The sequence below is a fragment of the Vombatus ursinus genome, unplaced genomic scaffold (genome assembly GCF_900497805.2).
Source record: "Vombatus ursinus unplaced genomic scaffold, bare-nosed wombat genome assembly UNPS02014809.1, whole genome shotgun sequence".
Classification (NCBI taxonomy): domain Eukaryota; kingdom Metazoa; phylum Chordata; class Mammalia; order Diprotodontia; family Vombatidae; genus Vombatus; species Vombatus ursinus.
Window position 1 is genome coordinate 21,803,444 of NW_020954587.1, and position 27,573 is coordinate 21,831,016.

At 36.3% G+C, this 27,573-nt stretch overlaps 1 protein-coding gene across 1 annotated transcript in view; it reads left to right on the forward strand.

The window, feature by feature from the left end:
* Positions 1-27,573, forward strand: part of SIM2 (SIM bHLH transcription factor 2) — a 77,724-nt gene that overhangs the window by 40,516 nt on the left and 9,635 nt on the right. Inside the window, exons 6-10 of the mRNA XM_027875428.1 lie at positions 2,764-2,963; positions 14,883-14,989; positions 22,696-22,843; positions 24,842-25,010; positions 25,628-26,036. Coding sequence (XP_027731229.1) covers positions 2,764-2,963; positions 14,883-14,989; positions 22,696-22,843; positions 24,842-25,010; positions 25,628-26,036 — 1,033 coding nt within the window. The remainder of the gene's footprint in view (positions 1-2,763; positions 2,964-14,882; positions 14,990-22,695; positions 22,844-24,841; positions 25,011-25,627; positions 26,037-27,573) is intronic.

The following is a 27,573-nucleotide window of genomic DNA, read 5'->3' on the forward strand; positions in this document are numbered from 1 at the left end:
GGTCACACGGATAGTAAGTGTCAAGTGTCTAAGGTCAGATTTTATCTCAGGTCCTCCTGACTCCAGGGCCATACCCATAATTTCTACAATTTAGTTAAGAGCCTCCTATACAAAAGAGAAGCAAGTGTCTGAATACTTAGTCTTGGTATCCAAAGTTTTGTTTAAAAAATCTCAAATTCTAATAGCCTCCACTCATATAGCCCAGTACTATACCATCATGTGAAATTCTGCAGTTCCCTGTATTTTTTATTTGCAAATTATAACCTTTCTTTTTCTCTGGATTGCCCTGAAGATCTAATAAGTTAATCTAAATTTCACGCTGACAAAGAATGAGTGAATGCAGGCACATGTACCCACAGTCACGTGATGCTTCCTGGAGATGGAAAGAAATGTCAGAATCTGAAGACCTGGGCTCTAATGCCTGTTCTGTCAGTAACTAGTGTGACACTGGGCAAGAAAGCCTCTGGGCTTAAATGTCCTTATCCTATAAAATAAGGGGATTAGACTAAACCTAATGTCCTTTTCAGGCTTAGCATTTTAACATTCTGTAAGTATATTCAGAAAACTTGGAAAATATCCTCTGAATGGGGCATTTTAAATAATAAATTAAGATTTGATCATTTATTTCCTCCGAAGTGATTTGATATTACATCACTTTTGTTAGTATTGGAAACCCTGGGGTGAGAACTCTTTCCCCTGAAGCAGATCATAATCCTATAACTTAAAACCCTAGAGCTTTAAAACTTAAAAATTTAAAGCCTGTAACTTGAAGGCAGAGTAGACTCATATTTTCTGACTCTCAGTACAGCACTGCTTTATAATATAAGCCTATATGTCTATAGATATACTATAAAAATGGACTTTTCCTTACCTTTCTTATAAATCAGACTATTCTTCTATTAAATACAAATTAATTATATATTATAACCTTAATTTGTAGAATTAATTGAACATGGTGCCTTGAATAATTGTAACCTTTTTTGCTTCATTATGAAATTGAAATATATTACAGATGGAAGTGTAAGAACAATATAGTTTCATTGCTTTTTGTTTTGAATTTGTGGGGTGATGGAGAGGGAGGAATCAAAGAAAATTTCATTTTTATTATCCTGGGTGTTTGGGAGGATGATGGTACCATTGATTTTGATATTTTAGACCGGTTGTCTTTGAGGCAGAAGTAAACTATCCAGGTGGAGCTACCAAACAGGCAGTTGATAATATGGGTTTGGAACTTTGAGAGTTTACAGATGGAGATACAGATTGGAGAGTTATCTGCATGGATCTGATCATTGATGCTGCAAAAGTAATGGACTCATAAAGGAGAATGTTGAAAGAAAAGAGGTCAAGTGCAGAATCATCTGAAATACCTACTTTTAAGGGTTGAGGAAAGAATAAGAGATCAGAAAAGGAGACAGAAAAAGGAGTTATCAATACATAGAAAGGGAATCATGAGAATTCATATCACAGAAACCAAAGAGAAGACACTATACAAAAGTATATTCAACACAACTCACAGACAACTATACAGGTTAGAAAACAGATGCAAAGAAGAGGTCCATACAATGTCTCATGAGATATCTGAGGGAATCATTTCCACTGAGACAGAGAAAGTAGACCTTGAAAGAAGGGTAGGATTTCAACAGGTTGAGATGAGGAACAAAGTAAGGTGAGAATTTATCAGTTATGGGGGCAGCGAGATGGTGCAGTGGATAGAGCACCAGCCCTTGATTCAGTAAGACCTGAGTTCAAATCTGATCTCAGACACTTGACACTTACTAGCTGTGTGACCCTGGGCAAGTTACTTTACCCCATTGCCTTGCAAAGAAGAAAAAAAAATTTATCAGTTATTTTCAGCTTTTAGTAGAAAGAGACCAGCAGCAGATGCCACAACATCCTGCTTCTGTGCAATTTTGAAGATGTGTCAGTAACTCATTATCTATTTCATCCAACTGGATTAGCCAGTAATGGATTCCAAATTCCAACAACAGAATTACTTTGGATCCTCTCTCCTTTTATCCCTGAAATACTTTTTTATTGATGCCTCTTGATTTTTACATCATGGTCACTTACCAATACATCACTCTCCCCACCCCTTACCAGCTAAATAAGATCAACTTACAAAATGACCTTACCTGTTACTATGTGCAATATTCCCTACAAGTATAGCATTCCACCTCTGTACTTAGAAGAGGGTTTTTTTCCATCATCTGTCCTCTGGAAACAAGATTGGTCATTGTATTTAATATGAGTGCTTTTTAGTGCTGTTTCCATTTACATTATTACGGCTATTGGGGATATTTTCCTGGTTTTGCTTTCTTGACTCTGAATCAGTTCATATAAGTATTCTTATGTTTCTCTGAATTCCTCATATTCATAATTTCTTAAAACACAATATTCCATTACATTCATATATTACAACCACTTCCTACTAATAAATTGGTCCCATCAGAATATTGGAAAACCCAGTATACAAATAGGATTGAGAAAGGAATATTACATTACTTATGAGGAAATTAACAGGTCCAGAATCATTATGAAAATATTCTGTCTCTGGGGCAACTAGGTGGCACAGTGGATAGAGCTCCTGCCTGGAGTCACGAGGACCTGAGCTCAAAAGTGGCTTCAGACATTTGACACTAGCTGTGTGACCCTAGGCAAGTCACTTAACCCCAATTGCCTCACCAAAAAGTGAAAAAATAAAGAAAATATTCAGTCTCCTTCTCCCACTGCCTCCATATACTCTTTTTTTTTCTCTTGTACCAGGTCATCCATTGCAGTGGCTATTTGAAGATAAGACAGTATATTCTGGACATGTCCTTGTATGACTCCTGTTACCAAATTGTGGGGTTGGTGGCGGTTGGTCAATCTTTGCCTCCAAGTGCAATCACAGAGATCAAACTTCATAGTAACATGTTCATGTTTAGGGCAAGTTTGGACCTAAAATTAATATTTCTGGATTCCAGGTAAGCAAACATTTTCCACTTCCATTTCAAGGTATTGATTTTGTTGAAATTGTCTAAAAGCCACAACATATTAAGCCAGGTTCTATACTAAAGGTACAAATTAAGCCTAAATTTAATTTTTAAAAACCTAATATACTAATTGAGTCATTACTCAGGCAGGAACATTTTGCTAAATGCTTTTAAGATTGTTTTATGTTTATTTCTTAACTGTAACACTAAAGTCTGAAACTGATATGATTTTTTGTGGAAACAATGAATTTTATAATTTGAGGCCTATGAAATCAGAATGTGAAGCTTTTAACTACTACATAAATATAAGTGAACTCTGAGCAACTTCACTCCCATACTCCCTCCAACTCATCCTCTTGGCCCATATGATAAGAAATCATCATGTAAGACATATAGATATGGAGTGGTATGCTTTGGATAGCACCAGGTGCTTCCTGGTTCCATATATAGGTTCAATCACAGTCCTATCACAACCACAAGTGATAGAGCATTCATTGTTTAACTCTGGCTTCTAACATTGCCCCAACAAGAAGTTTCTTTCTAATATCCAGAAATGAAGAGAAGGATCATGATTGTGCTTTTTAGTTTCTATTCCATTTTTTTTTTTGTCCTTCATCAACCATGTGTTCACACTGCTAGTCATCCACAGACTAGGAAAGGTAAAGAAAATAGGTTCAATAACAAAGGGTTTATATACATGCACTTGGCAGCTTCAAGCTCTTGGCTACATTTGCTCCTTAAGTGTTAAGTTCGCTTTCTTCTTGTATCAGCATGGTTCTAATGTTCTGTGGAATTCTGGACGAAGCATTTATATCCACATTAGTCTTACCAGGTCTATGCTACAATCGTACTTGGCCAGGGCTGTTACTTCCCTCTGGCAAGCATCACTACCAATCCAACTTGGCACTGGTCAAGATATGTCAATGGACTATTATCAGTCCACTCAAGGAGTTTTGCTTTATACGCATAGTCTTTGAACTTCTCAATGATGATCCACTTCAAAGCCATGAGCTATAGTTTATTGACAATTTATTGAGACTCTCTGTTAGTCAAACTTCTGCTGGCAATGCAACTGGCCCCTGGTGATCATCACTTTCTTGATAAAGGACAGCTTCCAAACCTTCCAGGCTGGCATCTGTGGGAAGAACGAAAAGTTTACTTGGGTCTGCATAAGCCAATGCCAGTGCATGGTAAAGCAGTTGATTTCGAATCTTTGAAAGTTTATCTGTGCATCTTTTTCTGAAAAGCTTTGTAGGTTTTAAGACAATTTTGCCTCTCCTGCCTTTTTTTGGCTCTGGCTCTCCGCAATTACATGTGTATCAGTGAGGTCATTAAGTGGTTTAGCAATAGCAGCATAGTCTTAAAATTTTTATTTTTTTATTTTCAGTTCTAAATTCTCTCCCTCTCTTCACCCCTCCCTTACCCACTGAGAAAATATACCATCATAAATATGAAGTTATGCAAAATATATTTTCACATTAGCCATGTTGGAAAAAAAAAGACCAGAAAATAAAGAAAAAGTATATTTCATTTTATACTCAGAATTCATCAGTTCTTTCTCTCTGGAGATGAATAGCATTTTTCATCGTGAGTCTTTTGGAATTGTCATGGATCATTGTATTGATCATAGCTAAGTCTTTCACAGTTGATTCATTACAATATTACTGTTACTATGTACAATGTTCTCCCAGTTCTGTTTATTTCACAGCCCATATAATTCTCTCCAGATTTTCCTGAAACCTTACCCTTTGTCATCTCTTATAATACAATAGTGTTCCATCACCATGATATACTACAATTTGTTCAACCATTCTGCAATTGATGGGCATCTTCTCAGTTTCCAATTCTTTGACACCACCGAAAGAGTTACCATACATATTCTTACACATATTGGTCCTTTTCTTTTTCCTTTGATCTTTTTGGGATTCATACTTAGTAGTGGTATTGCTGGATCAAAGGGTTTTGATGGTTTTATACAGTTTTATAGCCCTTTGGGCATAGTTACAAATTATTCTTCAGAATGGTTGGACTTGTTCACAACTCCGCCAAAAGTACATTAATGTACCTATTTTTCCATATCCCCACCAGCATGTGTCATTTTCTTTTTCTATCATCTTAGGTGATTTGATGGTTGTAAGGTGGTACCTCAGAGTTATTTTAATTTGCAGTTCCCTAATCTTTAGGGACTTAGAGCATTTTTTCCACATGATCTAATAGCTTTGATTTCTTTTTCTAAAAACTGCTTGTTCATATCCTTAGACTAATTTTTTTTTAAATTTGGCTCAGTTCTCTATGCTTAAGAAATGAGGACTTTAACAGAAAATTGCTGTCAATGTTTTCCCCATTTCCTCCTTTCCTTCTAATTTTGGCTGTATTGATTTTATTTGTACAAACTTTTTAATTTAATGTAATCAAAATTATCCATTTTACCACCTGTGATCCTCTCAATTTCTTTTTTGGTCACAAACACTTCCCTTATCTGTAAATCTGATAGGTACTTTTTTCCATGCTTCCCTAATTTGCTTATACTATCACATAATTACCCATTTTGAACTTATCTTGGTGTACAGTGTGAGATGTTGGACTGCTTTCTAGTTTTTCCTGGAGTTTTTGTCAAATAGTGAGTTCTTGCACCCAAAGCTTGAATCTTTTGGTTTATAAAACACTAAGTTACTATAGTCATTTATTTCTGTATATTGTATAACTAATCTATTCCATTTCTTATCCAGTAACAGATTGTTTTGATGATCACTGCTTTGTAGTATAGTTTGAAGTCTGGTAGTGCTAGGCTGCTTATCTTCACTTTTATTTTCACTGATTCCCTTGATAGTCTCAATCTTATGTTCCTCTAGGTGATTTTTTTCTAGCTCTTTAAAATAATTCTTTGGTAGTTTGTTTGGTATGGCACTGAATAAGCAAATTAATTTAGGTAGTATTGTTATTTTATTATGTTGGCCCATCCTGCCCATGAACAATTAATATTTCTCCAATTGTTTAGATCTGTCTTTATCTGAGTGAAAAGTGTTTTGTAATTGTGTTCATATAGTTCCTGTGTTTGTCTTGGCAGATAGATTCCTAAGTATTTTATACTGTCTGCAATTATTTTAAATGGAATTTTGCTTTCTATGTCTCTTCTGGATTTTGTTGGCAAAATATAGAAATGCTGATGATTTGTGTGGATTTATTTTATATCTTACAACTTTGCTAAAGTTGTTAATTATTTCAACTAGTTTTTTTAGTTGATTCTTTAGTGTTCATTAAGTATACAATTATATCATCTGCAAAATGTGATAGTTTTGTCTTCTTGTTGCCTGTGATTACTCATTCAATTTCTTTTTCTTGTCTTACTACCACAGCTAGCATTTCTAGCACAATATTGCATAATAGTGGTGATAATGGACATTCTAGCTTCACCTCTGATCTTATTAGGAAAACTTCTAGTTAATCCCAATTATAGATAATTCTTGCTTTCAGTTTTAAATAGATACTATTTGTCCTTTTAAGAAAGGCTCCAGTGGATAGAGCACTGGCCCTGGAGTCAGGAGGACCTGAATTCCAAATCCAGCCTCAAACAATACTTCCTAGCTATGTGACTGTGGGCAAGTCACTTAACCCCAATTGCCTCACTAAAAAAAAAAAAAAAGACTCCATTTATTCCTATGCTTTCTAGTGTTTTTTAATAGGATGGGTGCTAAATTTTGTCGAAAGTTTTTTCTGCATTTAATCATATAATCATATAATTTTTGTTGTTTTGTTTTGTTGTTTTGTTGTCACAGGAGGAATTTGCTCAGATTCCTTTACCTATTTTTTTCACATAGTTTATATAGTTGTTCTTATTTGTTCTTGAAATGTTTGGTAGAATTTGCTTGTAATCCATCTGATTCTTTTTTTTTTTTGCCCTCAGGGTGTTCATTTATAGCTCGTTCAATTTCTTTTTCTAAGATGCTAAGGGTATTTAAGTATTTTATTTCTTCTTCTGTTAATCTGAGTAATTTATATTTTTATAAATATTTATCCATTTCATTTATATTGTCAATTTTATTCACATATAATTGGGCAAAATAGCTCCTAATAAATGCTTTTAATTTTATCTTCACTAGTTGGGCATTCTTCAGTTTCATTTTTGATACTGGTAATTTGGTTTTCTTTCTGCTTTTTTTTAAATCAAATTAATCAATGGTTCAACTTATCTTATTTTTTTCTTCATAAAATCAGTTGTATTTATGTCCTAATTGTGATTTATTAGTTCAATATACTTCACAGAAGGTCTATAAAACTGACATTTGTCTATTGACAGCCTCAGACAGGCTTCCTCCAGCTAATCTAACACTTTCCAATCTTTACTCATGTTCTTCAAATGTTTTATCAAAGTTATGAGTCATCAAGGTACTTTCAGATAGTTCCTGTCCTTAACCACTTTCTCCAATAGCCATTAGAAAGTGACTGGTACCACTGAGATGCCTTAGGGCATTCACTCAAACTGATTGAGCACTCCATTGGAGTTGGAAAGATGAAAGCAGTTTTTTCCTTGTCTTCCTCAGACATAGGAATCTGGTAGTATCCACCACACAAGTCCAAGATAAAAAATTCTAGCTGCCTAGGAAATAATCTAAAGCATCTTGTGCCCCTAGCATAACACTATGCTCCTGGTCCAAATTACTTCTTTTGTTCAAAGTCTGGGAATCTACATGCATACATATCTTTCCATTTTTCTCAGGCATAACTGCTATGGGTGATGCATAGGAGCTGGTGAATCTTTCTCTGAATGTTTGGGAATCAGTGAGCTAGATTCTATGAATTGTACATTGTTATTCCTGATTTTACAGTTTTATCAAGATTATAAACAATTTATATTCATGTTGTGCTTTCAACTTTTTCAAAGTATTTTTAAACTTGTTATTTCATTTAGAAAAAATTTAGGTAGGCAAGATAGGTGATAGTCTACCATTTTGACTGAGGTACAAGTATGTTTAAGGATTTTCTATCACAGCTAGTTAGTGGAAGGGCAGGAGAAATGAATTATGACAGAAAAGTTCTTTACTTGCTCAGGAATAACCTGACCACAGGAAAGCTCGTGCCTGAGTTTCTTTTTCAAGAAATTCTGGAGCATACGTATGATTTATTTCTTTACCTCTTTTTGGTTCTCTTTTACTACTTTGTGCAGCACCCATCCCCCCAAAAATCTAAACCCTAATATGTTCTCAGGGTCCTAGGGAATGAGGAGCAGGACATTTTTAGTTACTTAGAGAAACACTAGGCCACTAACTTTAAGCAACAAGACCCTGAAACCTGAGATATTTTTATACAAAAGAGCCTCAGAAGCAGGTTCAATCAGGGAACACTCGTGGCTCTATGGAGGGGGGGAGATAAAAGATCTGTTTATAGAATGAGAGGAAAATATCTCCCCTTGGTCTGAAGGGAAATGCCACTGAACACTGCCCTCCTAGGTCACTGCACAAGCTGAGCTGTAGGGAAAGGGCACATCCACCCACTGAAATAATTCTCTTCCATCAAGACTTAGCTTGGGTGCTTTCCTTGATTCTACACCACCCTCCTAGTTGAAAGTTATGTCTTTTGACTTCATATTTTTACATTTATATCACTTCATCTATATATCTCTTTTGTTACCTTTGCTCTTATTTGTGCATAAATCTCATCTTCCCATATCCCTTTTAATTTTTAAAGCTTTCAGAGAGAAAGGCTTTTCATGGTATCATAGTGTACCAACAAGACCCACTGATGGGCTTGGAGGTAATCAACGTCTCCCTCTCCCCTCCGTAGCTCTAGGTGTGTGCGTGTATTGACTGGGTATAGTCCTGGGGAATCTTGGCCCTTAAAGGGAGGAGTCCAACTCTTCTATATTATTTGGCTTTTTATATTCCAACATAGGAGCCCCAGGAGAAAAATTACTTAAAGCTTAGGTCTGGTTATTGTCCGTCTGCTGTTTGTCATCTTTGACTAAAAGACCCAGCTGCTCCAGAGCTCTTGAACTCCCAAGGGTGTGTCCCTTGCTGAATACGTCCATCGTGGGATCTTTATTCTGTCACCTATGCCCAGTGAAGTGGAAGAAAGCAGAAAAAATCCTAAAGTCCAGGCTCAGCTCATTTAGCAGAATTCCCTACTCTAGCTGCCATTGGGGAATATTCCCCTCTAGGGTGGGAGCAGACTTCTCTACTCCTCTAGGGAGAGTCCCTATCTACCCTTGGCAGACAGAAAATATCCAGAGATACTTTCACTGCCTTTAATGTCTACTACTCAATGACTCTGAGTCCACTCTTCCATTCTTATGGGCCAATTGTCTCTACTTGAGCTGTGATACAGGCTCAATCAACCTTCAGCTATCACAGGGAAAAGTACTAAGGGACCATCCAAGATTTTCTTTGTTATCCAAAGCAACAAGTCCTACCTCACTGGCCACATGTTTCTCCAGACAAGGTCAGGACACAGGCTTAATATTCCAGTGGGTGTGCTCTAGCTAGAGAAGAGCACCTATTTATTCACCATTATAATAGGATCACTTTTGTGTCTCCAGCAAATACAGTGCTTTTCTCAGCAATGCTGAGTAAATGTTTGTTGTTTAATTGAATTACCAATTCAATTCAGAAGGGATTAATACCAGTCTTCTTAAGAGGAGTAAAAAAAAAAAAAGGAGTTGTAAAGATCCATTTCTTTTTCCTACAAGAAGATCTCATGGTGGGCTTCTGGGTCAATTTCTGAGTTCTGTAGTGTTACCAGCAAAGCCCTTTTGTTTCTCACTTTTCATGATCTTTAGTCCTATAAAGGAAGGGTTCCAGTCTAGATTGCCAGAAGTGAAATGAGAAAAAAGGACAAGTCCGAAACAATGGGTCTGCTTCCTTTGCAGAATGTCAGTTGTATTGATTTCACAAGGCCAGTGTATCAAGAAAGCAATAAGGTAAACAGACCTAGGGAGAAGAGAAATCAGGCTTTGAACAGATTCTGCTTTTAAAATTCCAGTGCTTATAAAGGCAAGGCATAGGGCAAAGGCTGGAAGGTAGAGTAAAAATATATTGTCTATCTCTAAAAAAGCTGGAACAGTGGCGCCTTGGCTTTCACAGAACCAGGTGGCATTGTTATTAAGCATAATTCAAAATAAAACTGAAATTTGGTTAAAAAGGATTATATGATATTTCATTTTGAAACTATAGCTGGTACTTCTTCTGACAGTGGAGGAATACAGCCATGTTTAAGATTTGGCAAATTCCTCTGACTTTAGAGGTTCAGGAAAACCTTTAGGGGGACTCTTTTCCCTTTAAGTTTTAAGCCAATATGTATCTTAATGGGAAACATAAAACATGTGGTTTTGATTAATTTACATTTATAGGGTGGTTGTTCTGTAACTTGACTTCCAATTAGTTGAAGGAGCCTCTTTGACTCACAATTCCTTAATTTATTTTGCTTTGCTTCTTTACAATCAGACATTTGAGTTTTTCTACCAGAGTAGAAACAGGACTTAGAATCTATGCAACTTTACCAGGCCTTGAACTTGGTGACCCAATTTCTCCTTCTCTTCTTCCCTTAGACTCTCTAATTATACCTCTCTATTGTGGAGAAATACTATGGAAATATAAACAACAAATAGTGATCAATTCCAGGGAAGTGTGACGTCTTCAGAGATTCACAACTACAGGCACAACCGAGATGCAAACTGAAAGGGAAATGACCTAAAGACTCAAAATGCAGTCAAACTCACAGTCTATTTAATTTGCAGCTAACATTTAACATTCCATTAATTTCCTGATTGGAAAGGTCACTGGTGATAGTTCCTTTCAGGGATATTCATTATGAGACTACTTAATTTTATCTCTTCTAGGTGATTTTTTTTTCTACTAGTCTGTTTTGCAGCTCAGTTTTTCACAGACCAGAGATTGATACCATTTCACAACAGAACTTTTGAAGTGGAGAAAAGTGTATTGATAGTTATAAGACTGAATTTTTATAGTGCCAGAGTATCTTTCCTTCAAGAATTCAATTGGGTAATTAACCCGATTAGATAATTTGCATATAAGGAGTCATATAAACATCAGAACAAACGTTTACACATTTATTTAGAGTATGTTTTTCCTTTCCTCTTTGGTTTTGTTATATTGTATTAATATTTTCTGAGGCATTAATGTGTTTATTTTAATTCAATTTTATTTTATTTTCAGTTCTTTTTTTTTTTGCCTTATCCTTTCCACCCATTGAGAAGGCAAAAAACCACAAATTAATTATACATTCATTTTTAAAAATTACAAGGTCATGTAAAACAAATTCCTACATTAGTCATCTCCAAGGAAAGAGAGAGAGAGAGAGAGAGAGAGAGAGAGAGAGAGAGAGACAGGAAAAAAGGAAAGGAGAGAGGAAGGAAAGAAGAGAAAAAGAAAGAAGGAGAAGAAAATATGCTTCAATCTGTACTGTAAATTTATCATCTCTCTATCTGGAGGTGAAAAGCACATTTCATAATGAGTTCTTTGGAATTATGGTCATTCATTATGTTCATCAGAATCTTTCAAAGTTGATTATCTTTACAGTATTATAGGATGGTGGTTCTGTAATTTGACTTCTAATTAATTGAAAGAGAAATATATAATTTGTTTTTCTGGTTCTGTTCACTTCATTTTGCATCAGTTCATACAAGTCTACCCAGGTTTTTTTGAATACATACCCTTCATCATTTCTTACCGCACAGTAGTATTTTATCACATTCAGAGACCATAGCTTGTTCAATCATTCTCCAATTGACAGGCATTCCCTTAGTTTCCAATTCTTTGCTATCACCAAAAAAAAAAAAACTGCCACAAATATTTTTTGGATATATGGGCCTTTCCCCTCTTTCTTTGATCTAGGAATAGAGACTTTTGTAGTCTTATCTCTGGGTAAAAAGGATTGAATAATTTTGGGGCATAGTTTCAAATTACTTTCCACAATGGTTGGACCAGTTCGCAATTCCATCAATAGAGTATTGATCTATTTGTTTTCCCACAGCCCCTCCAGCCTTTGTCATTTTTCTTTTTTTTTGTTTTATTAGCCAATTTGTTGGGTTTGAGGTGGTACCCCAGAGTTGTTTTAATTTGCATTTCTGTAATTATTAGTGACTTAGAGCATTTTTTTTCATATATATGAATACTGATAACTTAGATTTCTCCTCAGAAAATTGCGAGACATTCATATGTGAACAGCAGGTGTCACTGTGGAACAAATTTGTCTGTAGTCATTTTTTTACTCTCTCCAGTTGTAGGAATAATAAATAAATAAATAATAACTAGCATTTACATAGCACCTATTATGTGCCAGGCACTGTGGCAAGCACTTTGTACCTGTGACCAAATATTGGTCATTTAGTCTTTACAACAACTCTGGAAGGTAGGTGCTTTTATTATCCCCATTTTACAGATGAGGTGACTGAGGCAAACAGCTTAAGTGACTTGTCCAGGGTCACACAGCTAGTAAGTATCCAAGGTCAAATTTGAACTTGGGTCTTCCTGCCTCTAGGCCCAGCACTCTGTCCATTATAACTCCTGATTCCTCTCCCTAGGTAAACCAGGGCCACTACCTTCCCTTTGGTCTACATCTTTACACTGCCTCACTTTTCTTTTCATCAGAGGTTAGAGATTTCCCTGAGGATTTCCCTTAGCATTGAAAAGACCTAAATTGAGGTACATCAGTTGCACTTCTGTAGCATAGCAACAAAATGACTTGGGACCATATGGATCCCTTTCTCCATTATTCATATAGCCCTGGTTCAGGTGAGAACCAAATACTCACCATCAGCACTACTCCCCTGAATTTTTTTAAAGTTATTTTTAGTTCAGCTAGTTACTGGCACCCTCCATTTCCCAGCAGAAAATAAATATAATAATAATATAAATATGATACTAATAACTAACATTTATTTAGTGCCTACTGGGTGCCAGACATTGTGCTAAGTGCTGCACCAACAAACCATTTGTGATTGATTATGGATTTTTATGTGAAACAAAACTCAAGAAATAGAAACATCTTAAAGAAATAGCAAGTAAAATAATACATAAAAACTTTGGTTAGTAAACAGTCATGGAGAAGAGTTGGAAAGAAATCCAGCAATTTGACCCAGCAATACCACTACTAGGTCTATTTCCAAAGATTATTAGGGAAAAAAGAAAAGAACTTACATGTTCTAAAATGTTTATGGCAGCTCTCTTTGTGGTGGCAAAGAACTTGAAATTACAGGGATGCTCATCAATTGGGGAATGGCTGAACAAGTTGTGGTATGTGATAGTGATGGAATATGACTGTGCTGTAAGAAATGATGAGCTCAGTGATCTTAGAAAAACATGGAAAAACTTCCATGAAATAATGAAGAGCAAAGCGAGCAGAACCAAGAGAACATTGTATACAGTAACAGCACCATTGTTTTAAGAACGACTTTGAGTGAATAAGTTATTTTGACTATTATAAATATCCAAATGAACTACAAAGGATTTTCTCAGTTCTTAAAGGAGTAATTGCACCTGGAAGCCTCAGCCTGAGTTCTTTGCTCCATTAAATGAAGGCAATGGCTTGAAGCCAGCCCAATACGCTCCACCTGTAGTCCTGGAGCTCAAACTGTAAGGTCAGGCCTTAAGGACCTGATCATCAGGGCATTGCTGCTGCTCTTCCCCTCTCCTCTCCTCTCCACTCCACTCCATCTCTCTCATGCAGGCACACTTCTGTTCCTTGTCTGTCCCCTTTGCTCTGTAACAGAGTAATTCAAAATCTTCCATTCAGTGGAATTCCACTTCCCAGGCTCAAACCTCATCATATCTCTTTCAAGCCTTGGAAGGAATGTTGCTTCTTTGAATTACAAATCCCAGGAATCCAGTTAGATTTCAGAGTTTATGCCACCCATGAGGATCAGTCTTGAAATCCAAAATCCATAGGAATAGAAATCAGTCTTAAAAAAATAAATATCTTGTTCCACATTCATTCATTAAGAAATACTTATAAAGTGCCTACTCTGTGCAGAGTACTGGCTGGCTTAAGTAGTGAGAGATGTCTTCTCTGTCATCATAGAATTTATAGTCTAGTACAGAGTTCTTAAGTTTTTTTGTGTCATGGACTTCTTTGGCAGTCTGGTAAAACATGTGGGCCCTTTCTCAGAATAATGTTTTTAAGGGCATAAAATACATAGGATTACAAACATTGAAATAAATGTATTTTCCCTTCCAAGGTCACTGATCCCCAGAAATCTGACCCCAGGTTAAGAATCCTTGGTTTAGTAGGATGAAAGCTAAGAAACAAAGTACATAATACTGCATAAGGACATTAGATAGTTGTAAAACAAAGTGTTTTATGAGGGCAAAAGATCTGAAAAAGCTTCATGGAGAAGGTAGCATTTGAAGTGTATCAGCACTCAAGGATCAGCAGACTTTGAATAATAGCAACCTGCTTTGGTTCTTAACTGTTTCCTATAATTACTAAATTGTTCTCAGTAATATGAGAATATTCTCCAAGCCAGACTTGAATTAAAATTCCCTTTTAGATTGATTATAGACTATTAATAATGGAGATTTCATAAAATTAAAACAACCTTTCCAGAACCTTCCTGAAATATACTAAGCATTCACCTGTCAAATATCTTTCTGCAAATTATCAGTTCTTGGAGAAACTTAAATTCGCTCTGGAAAAGGATGAAATTGCAAATTACCTTAAACAATCCATTCATTGACTGGTGTCTGAAGTTTTCCTGAATATGAGTAACTCTATATCCTGCATTGGACTGGAGTTCAAAAGTTGTTTCTTATAAAGAAGATGATTTTCAGGTTTCAAAGTCAACATTTGTTTCCATTTTTAGTCCTTTAGCACTTGATTACTTAGCAAAATCAATATTAGTTTAATGAAAACCAAATCTGTAGGGTAATATTATTAATTTAGATAGCCTTCTTCTTCCAGGGTGACTGAACTAACTGGCTATGAACCACAGGACTTGATAGAGAAAACCCTTTACCATCATGTCCATGGCTGTGATATGTTCTACTTACGTTATGCTCATCATCTACGTAAGTAACACAATATGGATGTTCATACATTTAAAATATTTCAATGCTGCTAACTTTTGAATTAAGTAAATAAATCCACAGATATCAAGGGAAGTACTATTTTCCACTGGAGTGGAGCGATAAAGATAGGGAATAGGGAAGTGGGTATAAAACTATTGTATGATGTATGTGTACATACCCCCAAATTTCAGGGTGAATGGACTAGAACGTGGAAAAACATTTATTACAACCTCCTATTGTACATTTTTGTTAGTTATTTAATAGTAAGTCTAAAAGTGTATAGCATTTTGTTTTATGAAATATTAAGAAATAATGGCAGTACCTTAGTCTCAAGCCCTTAATCTCACCTGAATGAATGACCTTATCAGTACTTAATCAGAGTCAAGGAGTCAATATCCTACTCTAAAATCATCATTTCATTCTTGTAAGAGATCTCATAAGTTCTGGTAGTAGAAGATTCAATCAAGTTCAATGAAGAATCTTATTCCCTTATTCCCTGAAACTCAAGAGAACTTCATCTTGTTTATTGTAAGAGAACTGAGAGTGGAATGACTTTGATCTATTCAAGAATGATATCACAAGTTTACCTTTGACCAGATACGAAGGAGGAATCCTTGGAGGAAGTGGTTAAAGGAGAAATAATTGGTTTGGGAAATATATTTCTTTTAGGGTTCACTAATATTGACATTGCTATTGTTCTGTTTAGACAAATAAAAAACCCTAACCTAGATTTTGTACCCTTGCTTTATCTTGATGAAGGAATTTTGTCTTTTATTTCCTGAACACGATAAAGTAACAAGATGCCCAGATCTGGTGGTTTACACCTGTAATCCCAGTTACTACGGAGGCTGAAGCTGGTGGAGCACTTGAGCTCTGGATTTCTGAGTTGTAGTGTGTTAAAGCTTATCAATTGTCTGCACTAAGTGTGTGTTGAGCTCCTGGGATTAGGGGACTACCAGGCTGGGTAAGGGAGGGCAAATCCTCCCAAGCTGGAAATGGAGCAGGTCAGAGCTTTCCATGCTAATCAGTAATCCGATCAGGCCTGTGAGTAGCAACTATACTTCCAGCCTGAGTGAAATAGGGAGACTCAGTCTCAAAAAAAACACCAAAACATATTATCAAGTTAAGAAGAATTCCAATAACAACACATCTTCCACCAAGAAGCAACACATGTAAATATTAATAAATTGTCTCTGACAAACATTGGCTAATTAAATGCAAAGTATAGTTTTCCTTGTATATGTACACCCACATTGGAGTCAAACTCTAGGTGATAATCTCAGAGATCTATGTTGGATTAGTTGACCAAGGGATAGGGAAAGAAATTCCCCTTTTCTACCTGGTCAAATGTGAACTCAAGAGATATCATTCTTAAAATGAAATAAAGACATTTCCGCTCTCAGATCTGTTATTAAAAAAAGATGAGTTTCAGGGAATCAAGGTTCCTTCTCAAACTCGATTGAATCTTCTACTACCAGAACTGTTTCAGGTCTTTTATAAAAATGAAATGAGGACTTCAGACTAGCATATTGGCTCCTTGGCTTTAAGTATTGATAAGGTCTGTTCTTGATCTCATGACATTATCAGATTTAGAAATTAAATTCCTGTGTTCTCCATTTACAAATGAAGGAAGTTTAGAGGAGATGAGAGGTTCTTAGGAAAAAAGAAATTCATACAAAATGAGAAAGAAAGCATTTGATTTGTCAGAACAGAAGGGTCTTAGGAACTTCTGGGTTTGGTAGAAAGTTTAAACTCAGAAGTATTGAACAAGCAGCATTATTCAAGGACTTTTCCTGATCCCTTTCATTCCTTCTCTATTGCCCAAAGCATTTTGTACTTATTTTGTAAATGTCCTGTACTTAACTAATTTGTAATCATGTTGTATCTTCTAAGTAGAATATAGGCTACTTTAGGTCAGGGACTGCGTCATTTTTGTATTTCTATTTCCAGTGCTTACCAATGCCTGGCACATAGCAAGTGGGTCATAAATGCTTGCTGTTTGCACCTGATTCTTCCAAAAGCTAAATAAAGGCAGAAGAAAATTTGGGCAAAGCTAAATCAATGATCTAATGCAGTGGTTTCCAAATGTTTTGATTCCTATCAGTAAGAAAAATTTGAGTTTGTACCCCAATATATGTATATTAATAAATTATTTACAGGTACTACTGTACTGATAAATATGAACTATTAGTCATGCAAAAGAAATTTTAAAAGGATAGATTAAGATGAAATAAATAAGGTTTTTAAATATATTTTTGCCCCCACCAAATTATCAATAATTTCACAATATTAAATAAAAATGTTAATATTTAAAATATTTTCAGTGAGAGCAGTTATTGAATATGTATCTATTTTTGAAGATCTTATTTTTAAGCTTTGTGATATAGTATATTTGAAGGTCTTGTTCCTAAGTCCAATTTATTTTGATGCTTGATTTTAACGATTGTCATAACCAAAAAAGATAATTCACAAAGAAATATATAGATGTGAATGGAAGAAGTGCATGGTTGGCTGTGCTTATGTAAGTCATTATATTTTTCTTATTTTTTGATCATGTCCCCCAGTTCTGCAGATTTTGTAGAAATTTGACTAGTAGATTTCCAACTTCCTTAATGTTGGTCAATTGTTTTGGCAAACTTATTGGAAATTATAATATTTTCATATTAGTTGCAAATGGGTTCAAAAAACTACTGACATCATTCACCTGTGAAAGGAAGACACATGACAGTATGCTTATAAATGGAAAAGGTGAGATGATAATGATGATTGCAATTATGATTTTATTTACTATGCGATTAAACATATTCAAAACAATCTATATCCAGAATGAATGAGAACACTGGAATAAGGGCCAGAAAAGACAAAGTGATGGCACTCTAGACTTCACATACACACACACATACATACATACATACATACACACACATATAGTGTCTAGCATAGTGATTGGGAAAAATATACATAGAGTGGAAAATAAATTATGGAAAATATTGTGGAATATATTTGTCTGTATTTGTATGTATACGTGTGTACATGTATATGTGTATTGTGTGTATATATATATACATAAACATATCTGTACATGTGTGTGTATGTTTTCCAGGTACTATGCTAGCCACTGTGGATACAAAGACAAAATTGAAATTGTCCCTTCCTTAAGAAATTTATCAGTATGTATAAATATAAGAAAATAAAAAATCTATATAATGTAAACACAAAGTAATTTTAGTACATGTGCTTTAGCATCTGGAGGGATCAGAAAAGGTGTCTGGTAGGAGACGGCACTTATTGACATTTGAAGAGAGAAGAGAGATGTGTGTATGCATGTGTGTATTATATATCAACATACTTTTACATTTTTCATGTTGCAAGATCATATTTTTAAAAGACTATGAATATTAAATATTTATATCCTTGAAGAATGTTAATAACAGTTTAAAGTTTAATAGATAGCTAAAATTTGTCACTGAACTCACTTATTGTCAAGTCTATGAGAACAAAACCTTAGTTTAATATATGACACAGACAATTTATTCCTAGTTTCTCCATATTATATGTTTACAATGTAATAAATCCCTATCAACAGTTTTCCCTCTTTTTGTCATTCCCCCAATGAGTCAGACAGACTCTAAACCCAACCATTAATACGATTTGAGAAATGTAATGTTGTAATCCACTTTCAGTGAGTCTGAACATTCAATAAGAGGTGACACTGCTCCAACACTTGATATTCTTTGAAGTGTGGTAGACGATCAATAAGTAAACATTTGTGAAGCACTTACTATGTGTGGGGCACTGTGCTAAGCACTGGGGATACACCAAGAAGCAAAAGATAGTCCCTGCCCTTAAGGAGCTTATCATCTAAGGAGAGAAACAAATATATGCAAAATAATCTATTTTGTGGTTGTTTAGTCATCTCAGTTGTGTCCAACTCTTCATGACCCCATTTGAGGTTTTCTTGGCAAAGATACTGGAATGGTTTGCCATTTCCTTCTCTAGCTCATTTTAAAGATGAGGAAACTAAGGCAAACAGGGTTGAGTGACTTGCCCAGGGTCATACAACCAGCAAGTGTCTGAGACCAGATTTGAACTCAGGAAGATGAATCTTCTTTGACTCCAGGTCTGGCACTCTATCCACTGCACCACTCTATCCACTGCCAAAAATAATATAAACATGCAAATAAATATATACAAAATAAACCATGTACAGGATAAATAGTAAGTAATTAACGGAGGGAAGGCACTAGAATTAGAAGAGGTTGAGAAGGGCTTCCTTTGAGATTTTAGTTGGGACCTAAAGGAAGCTAAGGACTTCTGTAGACTGAGCCAAGGAGGAAGAGCATTCCAGGTACCTGGAGCAGGCAGAGAGGAGTATCTTGTTCATGGAACAGCCAGGAGGCCAGTGTCTTCAGATGGAAGAGTCTGTGCCAGGCAGTAAGAGATAAAAAGTCTGGAAAGGTAGGAGGGGGATGGGTTATGAAGGGCTTTCAATGATAAATAGAGCATTTTTATATTTGATCCTGGAGGTAAGAGGGAGCCACTGGAATTTATTGATCAAGGGGGTTATGTGGTTGGATCTGTGCTTAAAGAAAATCACTCTAGTGGCAGAATAAAGGCTGGACTGGAGTGGTGAGAGATCTGAGGCAGGGAGACCCATCAGGAGACTATTACAATAATCCAGGTGTGAGGTGATCACTACCTGCAGTAGAGTGGTGGTAGTGACAGGAGGTGGGGTTGGCATGCAGGAGATGATGTGAAGGTGAAATTAACAAGCCTTGGCAACAGATTGGATCCTTCAAAATAAAAATAGGCTTCATTTTTTTATTTTGGGTTCAGATCCTTGTTAGTATAAGGAATTGCAAATGTGGAAATTCCTCCCCTCAATGCAGCTATGTGCAATTCTATGATTTATAATCTCAAGCTGCCAAGGGGCACTGAGAAATTGTGACTTGTCCATGGGTTAGAGGAATGACTTGAAGACCAACTGACTGACAAGAACAACAGTCAGAGAAAAGACTGACTTCAAGACAACTCACTATCCCTTATTCCATTTTTATAAAGGTAAAAATCAGTTTCAGAAGGCAGAAGAAAACAAATGGAAAAAGAAATCACAAAATGGGAGTTCTGTAGCTTGAAGGGTATATGTGTGTATGTGTAAGAGGGGAAGGACTTTGCCTTAGTGATGAAAGGGTTGTTGTTGTAGGCGAACTGCATATGAGCTTTGGGTTTTTTTTCCCCCAAGTACCAACTGGTAGAGTCACCCAATTCTTAACTACTTCCCATAGTCATAACCCAATTCAACAAATATTTATTAAGCACCTACTAAGTCTTAAAGCAGTTTCTTATTTTTACTGATATCTTTTTAAAAGTATAACATTCATTTCTCAATCAATATCTCTCCTTCCTCTACCTATCCCTTGTAAAAACAGATTAAAAAAGAGAGGGGAAAAAAGCAGTCAGGTAAAACTAACAATACTCCTTTAGTGAAGGGAGAGAAGACCTTCTAGCTGAAAAAATTGTGTTAGGTGCTGGGGATACATAGACAAAACTGCCCTTAAAGAGCTAACATTTTACTGGGAGTGGGGCAGACAGGATACATATATAGACACATGCTATAACCATCAAGAATCACTATGGAGGGGCAGCTAGATGGCGCAGTAGATAGAGGACCAGCCCTGAAGTCAGGAGGACCTGAGTTCAAATCTGGCCTCAGACCAAACACTTGACACTTACTAGCTGTGTGACCCTGGGCAACACACTTAACCCCAATTGCCTTAAAAAAAATCACTGTGGAGCAACATTTGTCTGGGAATTTGCTATTTTTAATCCCTTCTCACAACAGAGAAAGTAGATTGTTTGCAGATCAAGCTTTTTCCTCCCTTAAGGTAGTCCCTGGTCATGACATTCCTTTTGGTCCCTACCTCTACCATTCCCATCACTTGAAGACAGAAGATTTGCCCGAGTCTCCTTCAATCCAAGACAATCTAAGACTAAACTCTATAACAATAGCCCACTCTTCGGTGTAGGGGGCACATTTGTCCTGGTTCATATAGGTCTCCCTCTGCTGTTTTAGGAGCTTATAAATTAAAATTACTAATAAAAAATAGTCATCCCTGTAAGATCCTGTCACACTTATAGCTTTGGAGCTCCCTATTGGGGAAAACCAATCTTGATGTTTTGGACAATGATTTAGATCTCTGTCCTAGTTAGAATCTGTGTTTTTTAGAAAATAGAAAGAACTTAAAGAAATAGCAAGGAAAATCATAAAGAATTGCCAACTAGCAGCAGGTACTGAATAAAGTTGTGGGGGTCAAGAAGTTGATTGGAGATTAATTGCCACAGAAATGCCATTGCTGCTCACATTGCCCCAGATTTATTTCTTAGCTCTGTCTTCCCTCCCTCTGGGCTGTGGGAGAAAGTGGAGAAAGTCTCCTGCTGTGACTGACCAGTTTCTCCTCCCCTCAAAACTAACAACAACCCCTGAATCTCAGGGCTGAGAAGGAAATCTATTCTTCCAGCATGACAAATCTCAAGATTCCCAGTTAGGATTTCAGAACTGGGTGCTGTGAGTTATAGCAAGGAATGTTATGAAGGTAGAATCTGTAGGATTTGGCATCTAATTGGATATGAGGAAGATGACCCCAAGGATCTGACCTTTGTAATCAAAAGGATGGTAGTGGCAAAAGGAATAGGGAAGTTGGGAAAAGTAGCTAGTTTGGGCCTCATTATTTTTAATTGTTAGTGGAATAGCAAGATGTCCAGTAGGCAGCCAGAGATTTGGGACTGCAGAGAAAAAAAAAAAAAAAGATTAGAACTTGATATATATACTTTTGGAAGTTGTCTATGCAGACAATAAATGAATCCATGGAAGTAGATATAGAGAGTCACTAGCATTATTGGGTGCAAGATATTTGTCCCAATTAGTCTATTTCTAAGGATGATTTGAGGAGACCTGGAACTTCTGTTTGTGGCCTTGGACTTACCTGTGTTCCCGGAGGCAAATCTTTTTCCTTTCCCCACAGGGCTTCTCAGAATGGCTTACCTTTATTTTTAGGTAGATCCATAAGTTTTAAGGAAACAAGAGCCAGTTAAGGAAAAGAGACATAGCCATACAGTCTCTTTTCTGGTGAAGGATTAGTGATGTAAGCTTTTAGTTTAGTAAGTAAGTACATCAGGAGGGACTATGGCCATGCAATATAAGCCTCTATGCCAAATTTTTCAAAAATACCTTGTAAATTGGAGGACATTAGATGAACAATATTATATAGAAATATAATAGGTTTTCAGGGGAAAAGGTATAAGTTGTATAAAATATAAATTATAATAATGTAAATAAGTAAGTTTACTGTGCACGGATGTGTTTTAGGTGAACCAGCTAAAAATCTCTCCTAACATACAAATTAATAGCTTGTCCTTTGTGAGATTCAGCCACTCTTTGCCTTCTAAAAGACCGTAAGAAGACCTGTAGCTTTCAGTTAAAGAAGTAATTGGGGAACAGAAATATCAACAAAGGAACAATCTGATAATTGGTTATATATTTATATACAGTAGGTTATAGACTTCAACACACAAACTGGTAGCATATGTGTGTGTATACAGACACACACACATATATGTTTGTGGCATATACATATTTGCTTTTTAAGGAAATTCATTCATAACTCCAGAATACTATAGCTTACGAATATCTCATGTTATTTTTACAGTGTTGGTGAAAGGTCAAGTCACAACCAAGTACTACAGATTACTTTCCAAGCATGGAGGCTGGGTTTGGGTACAGAGTTATGCTACCATTGTGCACAACAGCCGTTCATCAAGACCTCACTGCATAGTGAGTGTCAATTATGTTCTCACGTAAGTCAAACATATTTGCTCTCCTCCTTAATATCATTTCACATTAAAATGCGTATAATTGTTCTCTCTCTCTAGATGTTCATCTGTTTAGTTTTTTTAACTACAATTTATTTTATAAAGTGTTTTGGAGTTTCCTGCTTCTGGTTGAGATAAAAACTTAAAAAAAAAGGAGATAGTGCAGCTATGTTTCAGGCATAACTGTAATCTGGTTATAGAAGTATGAGAGCATGGTGGAGGAAATGCTGCTCTCTCTCCATTACATATGGCAGAAGGCAGTCTCATCCCATTTACCTATACACACCTTCCTTGTCCCTCTTGCTGTTTTAAAAAACTGAAGGAAAAGCTGGTGTGTCCATAGTCCCCACTGCTCCTCCTCAGTCCCCGAAATTAAGCAGAAGAGTTTTCCTCTCCTCTGCCAATTCCTCTGTTGTATGAACTGGCTACAACTCATGATATATTTTCGCCATCTTTAAGATGAACTAAGACTAAAGGTCAAATCTGCCTTTGGAATGAAATTCCTTATTATATGAAAGGTGTGGGAAATAAGTTTAGTTGAGAACAAAACGAAATCATCCTTTAGCACTTCATCAGGTGAAACAAAGTTTTAGTTCCATATTTGTTACTCAGCTATATAGCTGGGTAATAGTGAGTATTCTCACTGAAAATAATTCTTTTTTGTCTTCTAAATAGAGAAAAAGATTTAGGCTCTAAAGCCTCTGACCAAAGGAGTTTCATTTCTCTGCTGTTTAGAAGTAAATAATAATTTTAGCAAAATCACAGGAAAAATATATCTTAGATTGGGAAAATGTATACTTTCTAGAGAAACAAAAACTACGTATTAACGATCATAATAGCTATGTGCCAGGCACTGTGCTAAACACTTTACAATGATCTCATCTGATCCTCATATAATCCTTCCTCATTTTACAGATGAAGAAACTGAGGCCAAGGTTAAGTAATTTGCTCACAGTCACACAGCTAGTCAGTGTCTCAGGCTGGATTTGAACTGAGATCGTCTTGCTCTTACCAAAGGAAGACTTACCACTTTCTAAAAAGTTTATTGACTCTCTCTTTTTTCTTTTTACATCATTCTCACTTTCCCCACCCTCAGCCCTTTCCTTGTAACAAATAAATAGTTGAACAATATCAACACACTGGCCATGTCTAAAAATGAATGCCCCATTTTATCCCTCTTGCCCACCACTTTTCTGCCAAGAGGCGTGGTTCAAATTAATCTTCTGAAGTCATGATTGAAAACCCACCATTTCTTTAAAACGAGACATTGTGAGCAACTCTTCACAGCAGTCATAGGTATCGATTGAAAAGGAGGAAGGTAGCTTAGATTCCAAGCTCAACAATCCCCAAGACTGAGGCTTTTGAGGAAGGATTTCCTATCCCATTCTTTTTGGCGGAAAGAAAGAAAAGCACATCCTTTGTTAGGATACAGATGGACTTGGTAAACACGTTTTTCCTTTCTGTCTTTATAAACTTCCTTAAATTCATGTTTTCCGCAAGGGATATGAATGAGGTTTTAAAGGATTGGATACAGCTGTACTGATCTCATTCAGTTCCAGTCGGATAATTCCTAAACTTAGAGCAGGCCTACGCAACATACAGCCTGCGGGCCGCTTGTGGCCCGCCAAAGGATTTTGGGTGGCCTGGGAACAACGTAGGGTTGCCACTGTGCACTTTCCTGTTTGTCACGTGTCCCACAGCAACCAACCATCGTCAGTCTGTCTCTAGCCTAACCTATCTGAGGCCGAAGCAGTTTACAGGTTGTGCAGATCTGACTTAAGAGCTCTGAAGGTCATATAATTCAAGGGCTGCAGCACTAATAGAGAAGCTGGGATTTCCTTTTTCCGGTGCTGACTGATCATTTCCCAGAATCCAGTTAAATGAAATTATGTAACTTGATAGATTTTAAAATTTTAATAGAAATGTTTCATTGTCAAAACGTCTTGTTACGCACGATATGAATCTTGCCTGGTCTCTCGGCAGAGACATTGAATACAAGGAAATACAGTTGTCATTGGATCAGGTCACCTCTTCCAAGACCCAGTATTCCTGTAGGACTTCAACGTCTACCTCGCAAGAACCTAGGAAAATAGCCAAATCCAAAAGTAACAAGATGAAGACAAAAGTCAGAACAAGCCCCTACCTACCACAGGTAATGAATGCGTCTGGAAGCGGGGTCCAGCTATTCTGCTATCACTTGTAAAGAACCTCCTCCCTTTAGCAGTCTCGTGAGGCTCATACGGACACATCAAGTATGGAATAACAACAAATCACTAATTACATGGGAGAGATTTCCTTATGTGGGGAAATTCTTCAGGGACGCGGTGGCATTTTAATCACTCCTATAGCATCGTGTAAAATTTGAGATGGCAGAGTTGTATATACTCCATAGCAAAACATGAATTCTGATGGAACTTTATAGTAAGCTCTTCAGAACTTTATTTTATTTGTGCTTGTATTACATATTTTCACAGCATTTTTCATCAATAATTTTCCCTATTTTTTTTTAATAATTAATTTCAAACTCTTAGAAACAGCATATGCATTGGTTTCCAAACTCTTTGGTGGGGAAAATTCGTGCCCCTCCAACTGTCACCAAGTATTCCTATTTCCTCTGAGGCCTCCACATTATGACCAGCTCCATTTTCACATAGTGGATAAAATTAGAACCCAGGATAACAGTGTTTGCTGTATATTTTATTATACTCTGCTGCATTAAGCTGCTGTATCTTCCAGCTAACTCTTTACTGGTCTTCTTTGCCATTTCAGCAACATGACTCTTTCCAAATGGACAAATCGGAATGTGGCCAGGTTGGAAATTGGAGAGCAAGTTCCACAACAAATGCTACAAATACTCAAGAACAAAACTTTTATTCAGAAAACAGTGAACTTTTATATGCCCCGTCCTATAGCTTGCCTTTTTCTTACCATTATGGACCCTTTCCTATAGATTCTCATGTATTCAGGAGCAAAAGACAAATGCTATCTTCAAAATTTGGGCAGTCTCAAGGATCCCCATGTGAGGTAGCACGTTTTTTCCTGAGCACATTGCAAACCAGTGGAGAGTGCCAGTGGCATTATGCCAATCCCTTAGTACCTAACAGCCAGCCTCCAGCTAAAAATCTTCCTGACCAGCCAATGAACGTTACACGGCACAACCTGGCACCCAATTATGAAGGTGGGTTGTGTTTACACATGGGAAAGGGAAAGGTCTTTGAAATATCAGGGGGAAATTTCCATGGGTGGTAGATGGAAAGTAGATATACAGGTTAAACATTTCCTTTTTATGTTTGTAAGTAGGAATTACTATCATTTCATGCTTATAAGGTATTACTACGTAACAGAAAAAAAAGAGCTGTTTTCAAAAGTATATGCCCAATTTATAAAGAAACAGAGGAAAAAGCAAAAATACTCAACTGTCTTTCATAACATATTCTTTTTCATGTCCACCAAAAAGGGAAACTTGAATAACTACTTTAAAAAATGATTTTTCAAAAAAATAATTTAATGTTTTTTTAATAGGCAATTGGGGTTGAGCAACTTGCTCATGGTCACACAGCTAGTAAGTGTCAAGTGTTTGGTCTGAGGCCGGATTTGAACTCAGGTCCTCCTGACTTCAGGGCTGATGCTCTATCCACTGCACCACCTAGCTGCCCCAATTTAATTTTTTTCAATCCATAAAATTATACTTTCTTCCCATCCCATGTACCTTCCCCCTCCTCTGATTGAAAACAAAAAGAAAAAAAGCCAACCTCTTTGTAACAAAGGGCCATGTCTAAAAATATTTCCATCTTTATCCTGAGTATCAACTCTCTCTCAGGAGGTGGATAACATATTTCATCATGAGTTGTCCAGAATTGTGATTGGACACTGCATTGATCAAAGTTCTTAAATCTTTCAAAGTTATCTTTATAACATTGTTATTATATAAATTGTTTTCCTGGTTCTTCTCACCTCATTTTCATGTTTGTATAGATCTTCCTAATGTTCTCTGAAACTGTTTCATTCATCATCAAACTGTGCCCCACACAATGGTAATGGATAACCATCACATCCATATACCATAATTTGTTCAGCCATTGCCCAACTGATGAGCATCCCTTAGTTTCCAATCCTTTGCCACTACAAAAAAGAGCTGCTACAAGTATTTTTGTACACATGGGTCCTTTTTCTTGTTCTTTGATCTTTTTAGAGTATACACCCTAATATAGGTATTGCTGGTCAAAGGATATATCATTTGGTAACTTTCAGGGCATAATTTCAAATTGCTAAAAGAATTACTGGACCAGTTTACAGTTCCAACAATATTCCACCTGTTTCCCCTCAGCTCCTCCAGTATTTGTCATTTTTCTTTTTGGTCAACTTTGCTACTCTATGATGGTTATGAGATGGAATATTAGTGTTACTTAAATTTGTAATTTAGAGCATTTTTTCACGTGAGCATTGATAACTCAGACTTCTCCTTTTGATAGTTTCCATTTCATCTTCTTTGAACATTTATCAACTGCGAATGGCTCTTATTCTTATAAATTTGAATCAGTTCCCTATATAGCTTTAAAATGATAAGTTTATCAGGGAAATGCTACAAATATTTCTCCCATTTACCTGCTTTTCTTCTAATTTTAGCTGCATTGGTTTCGTGTTAAAACCTCAAATTTTATGTAATCAAAATTATCCATTTTACCCCCTCTGTGATCCTCTCTATCCATTATTTA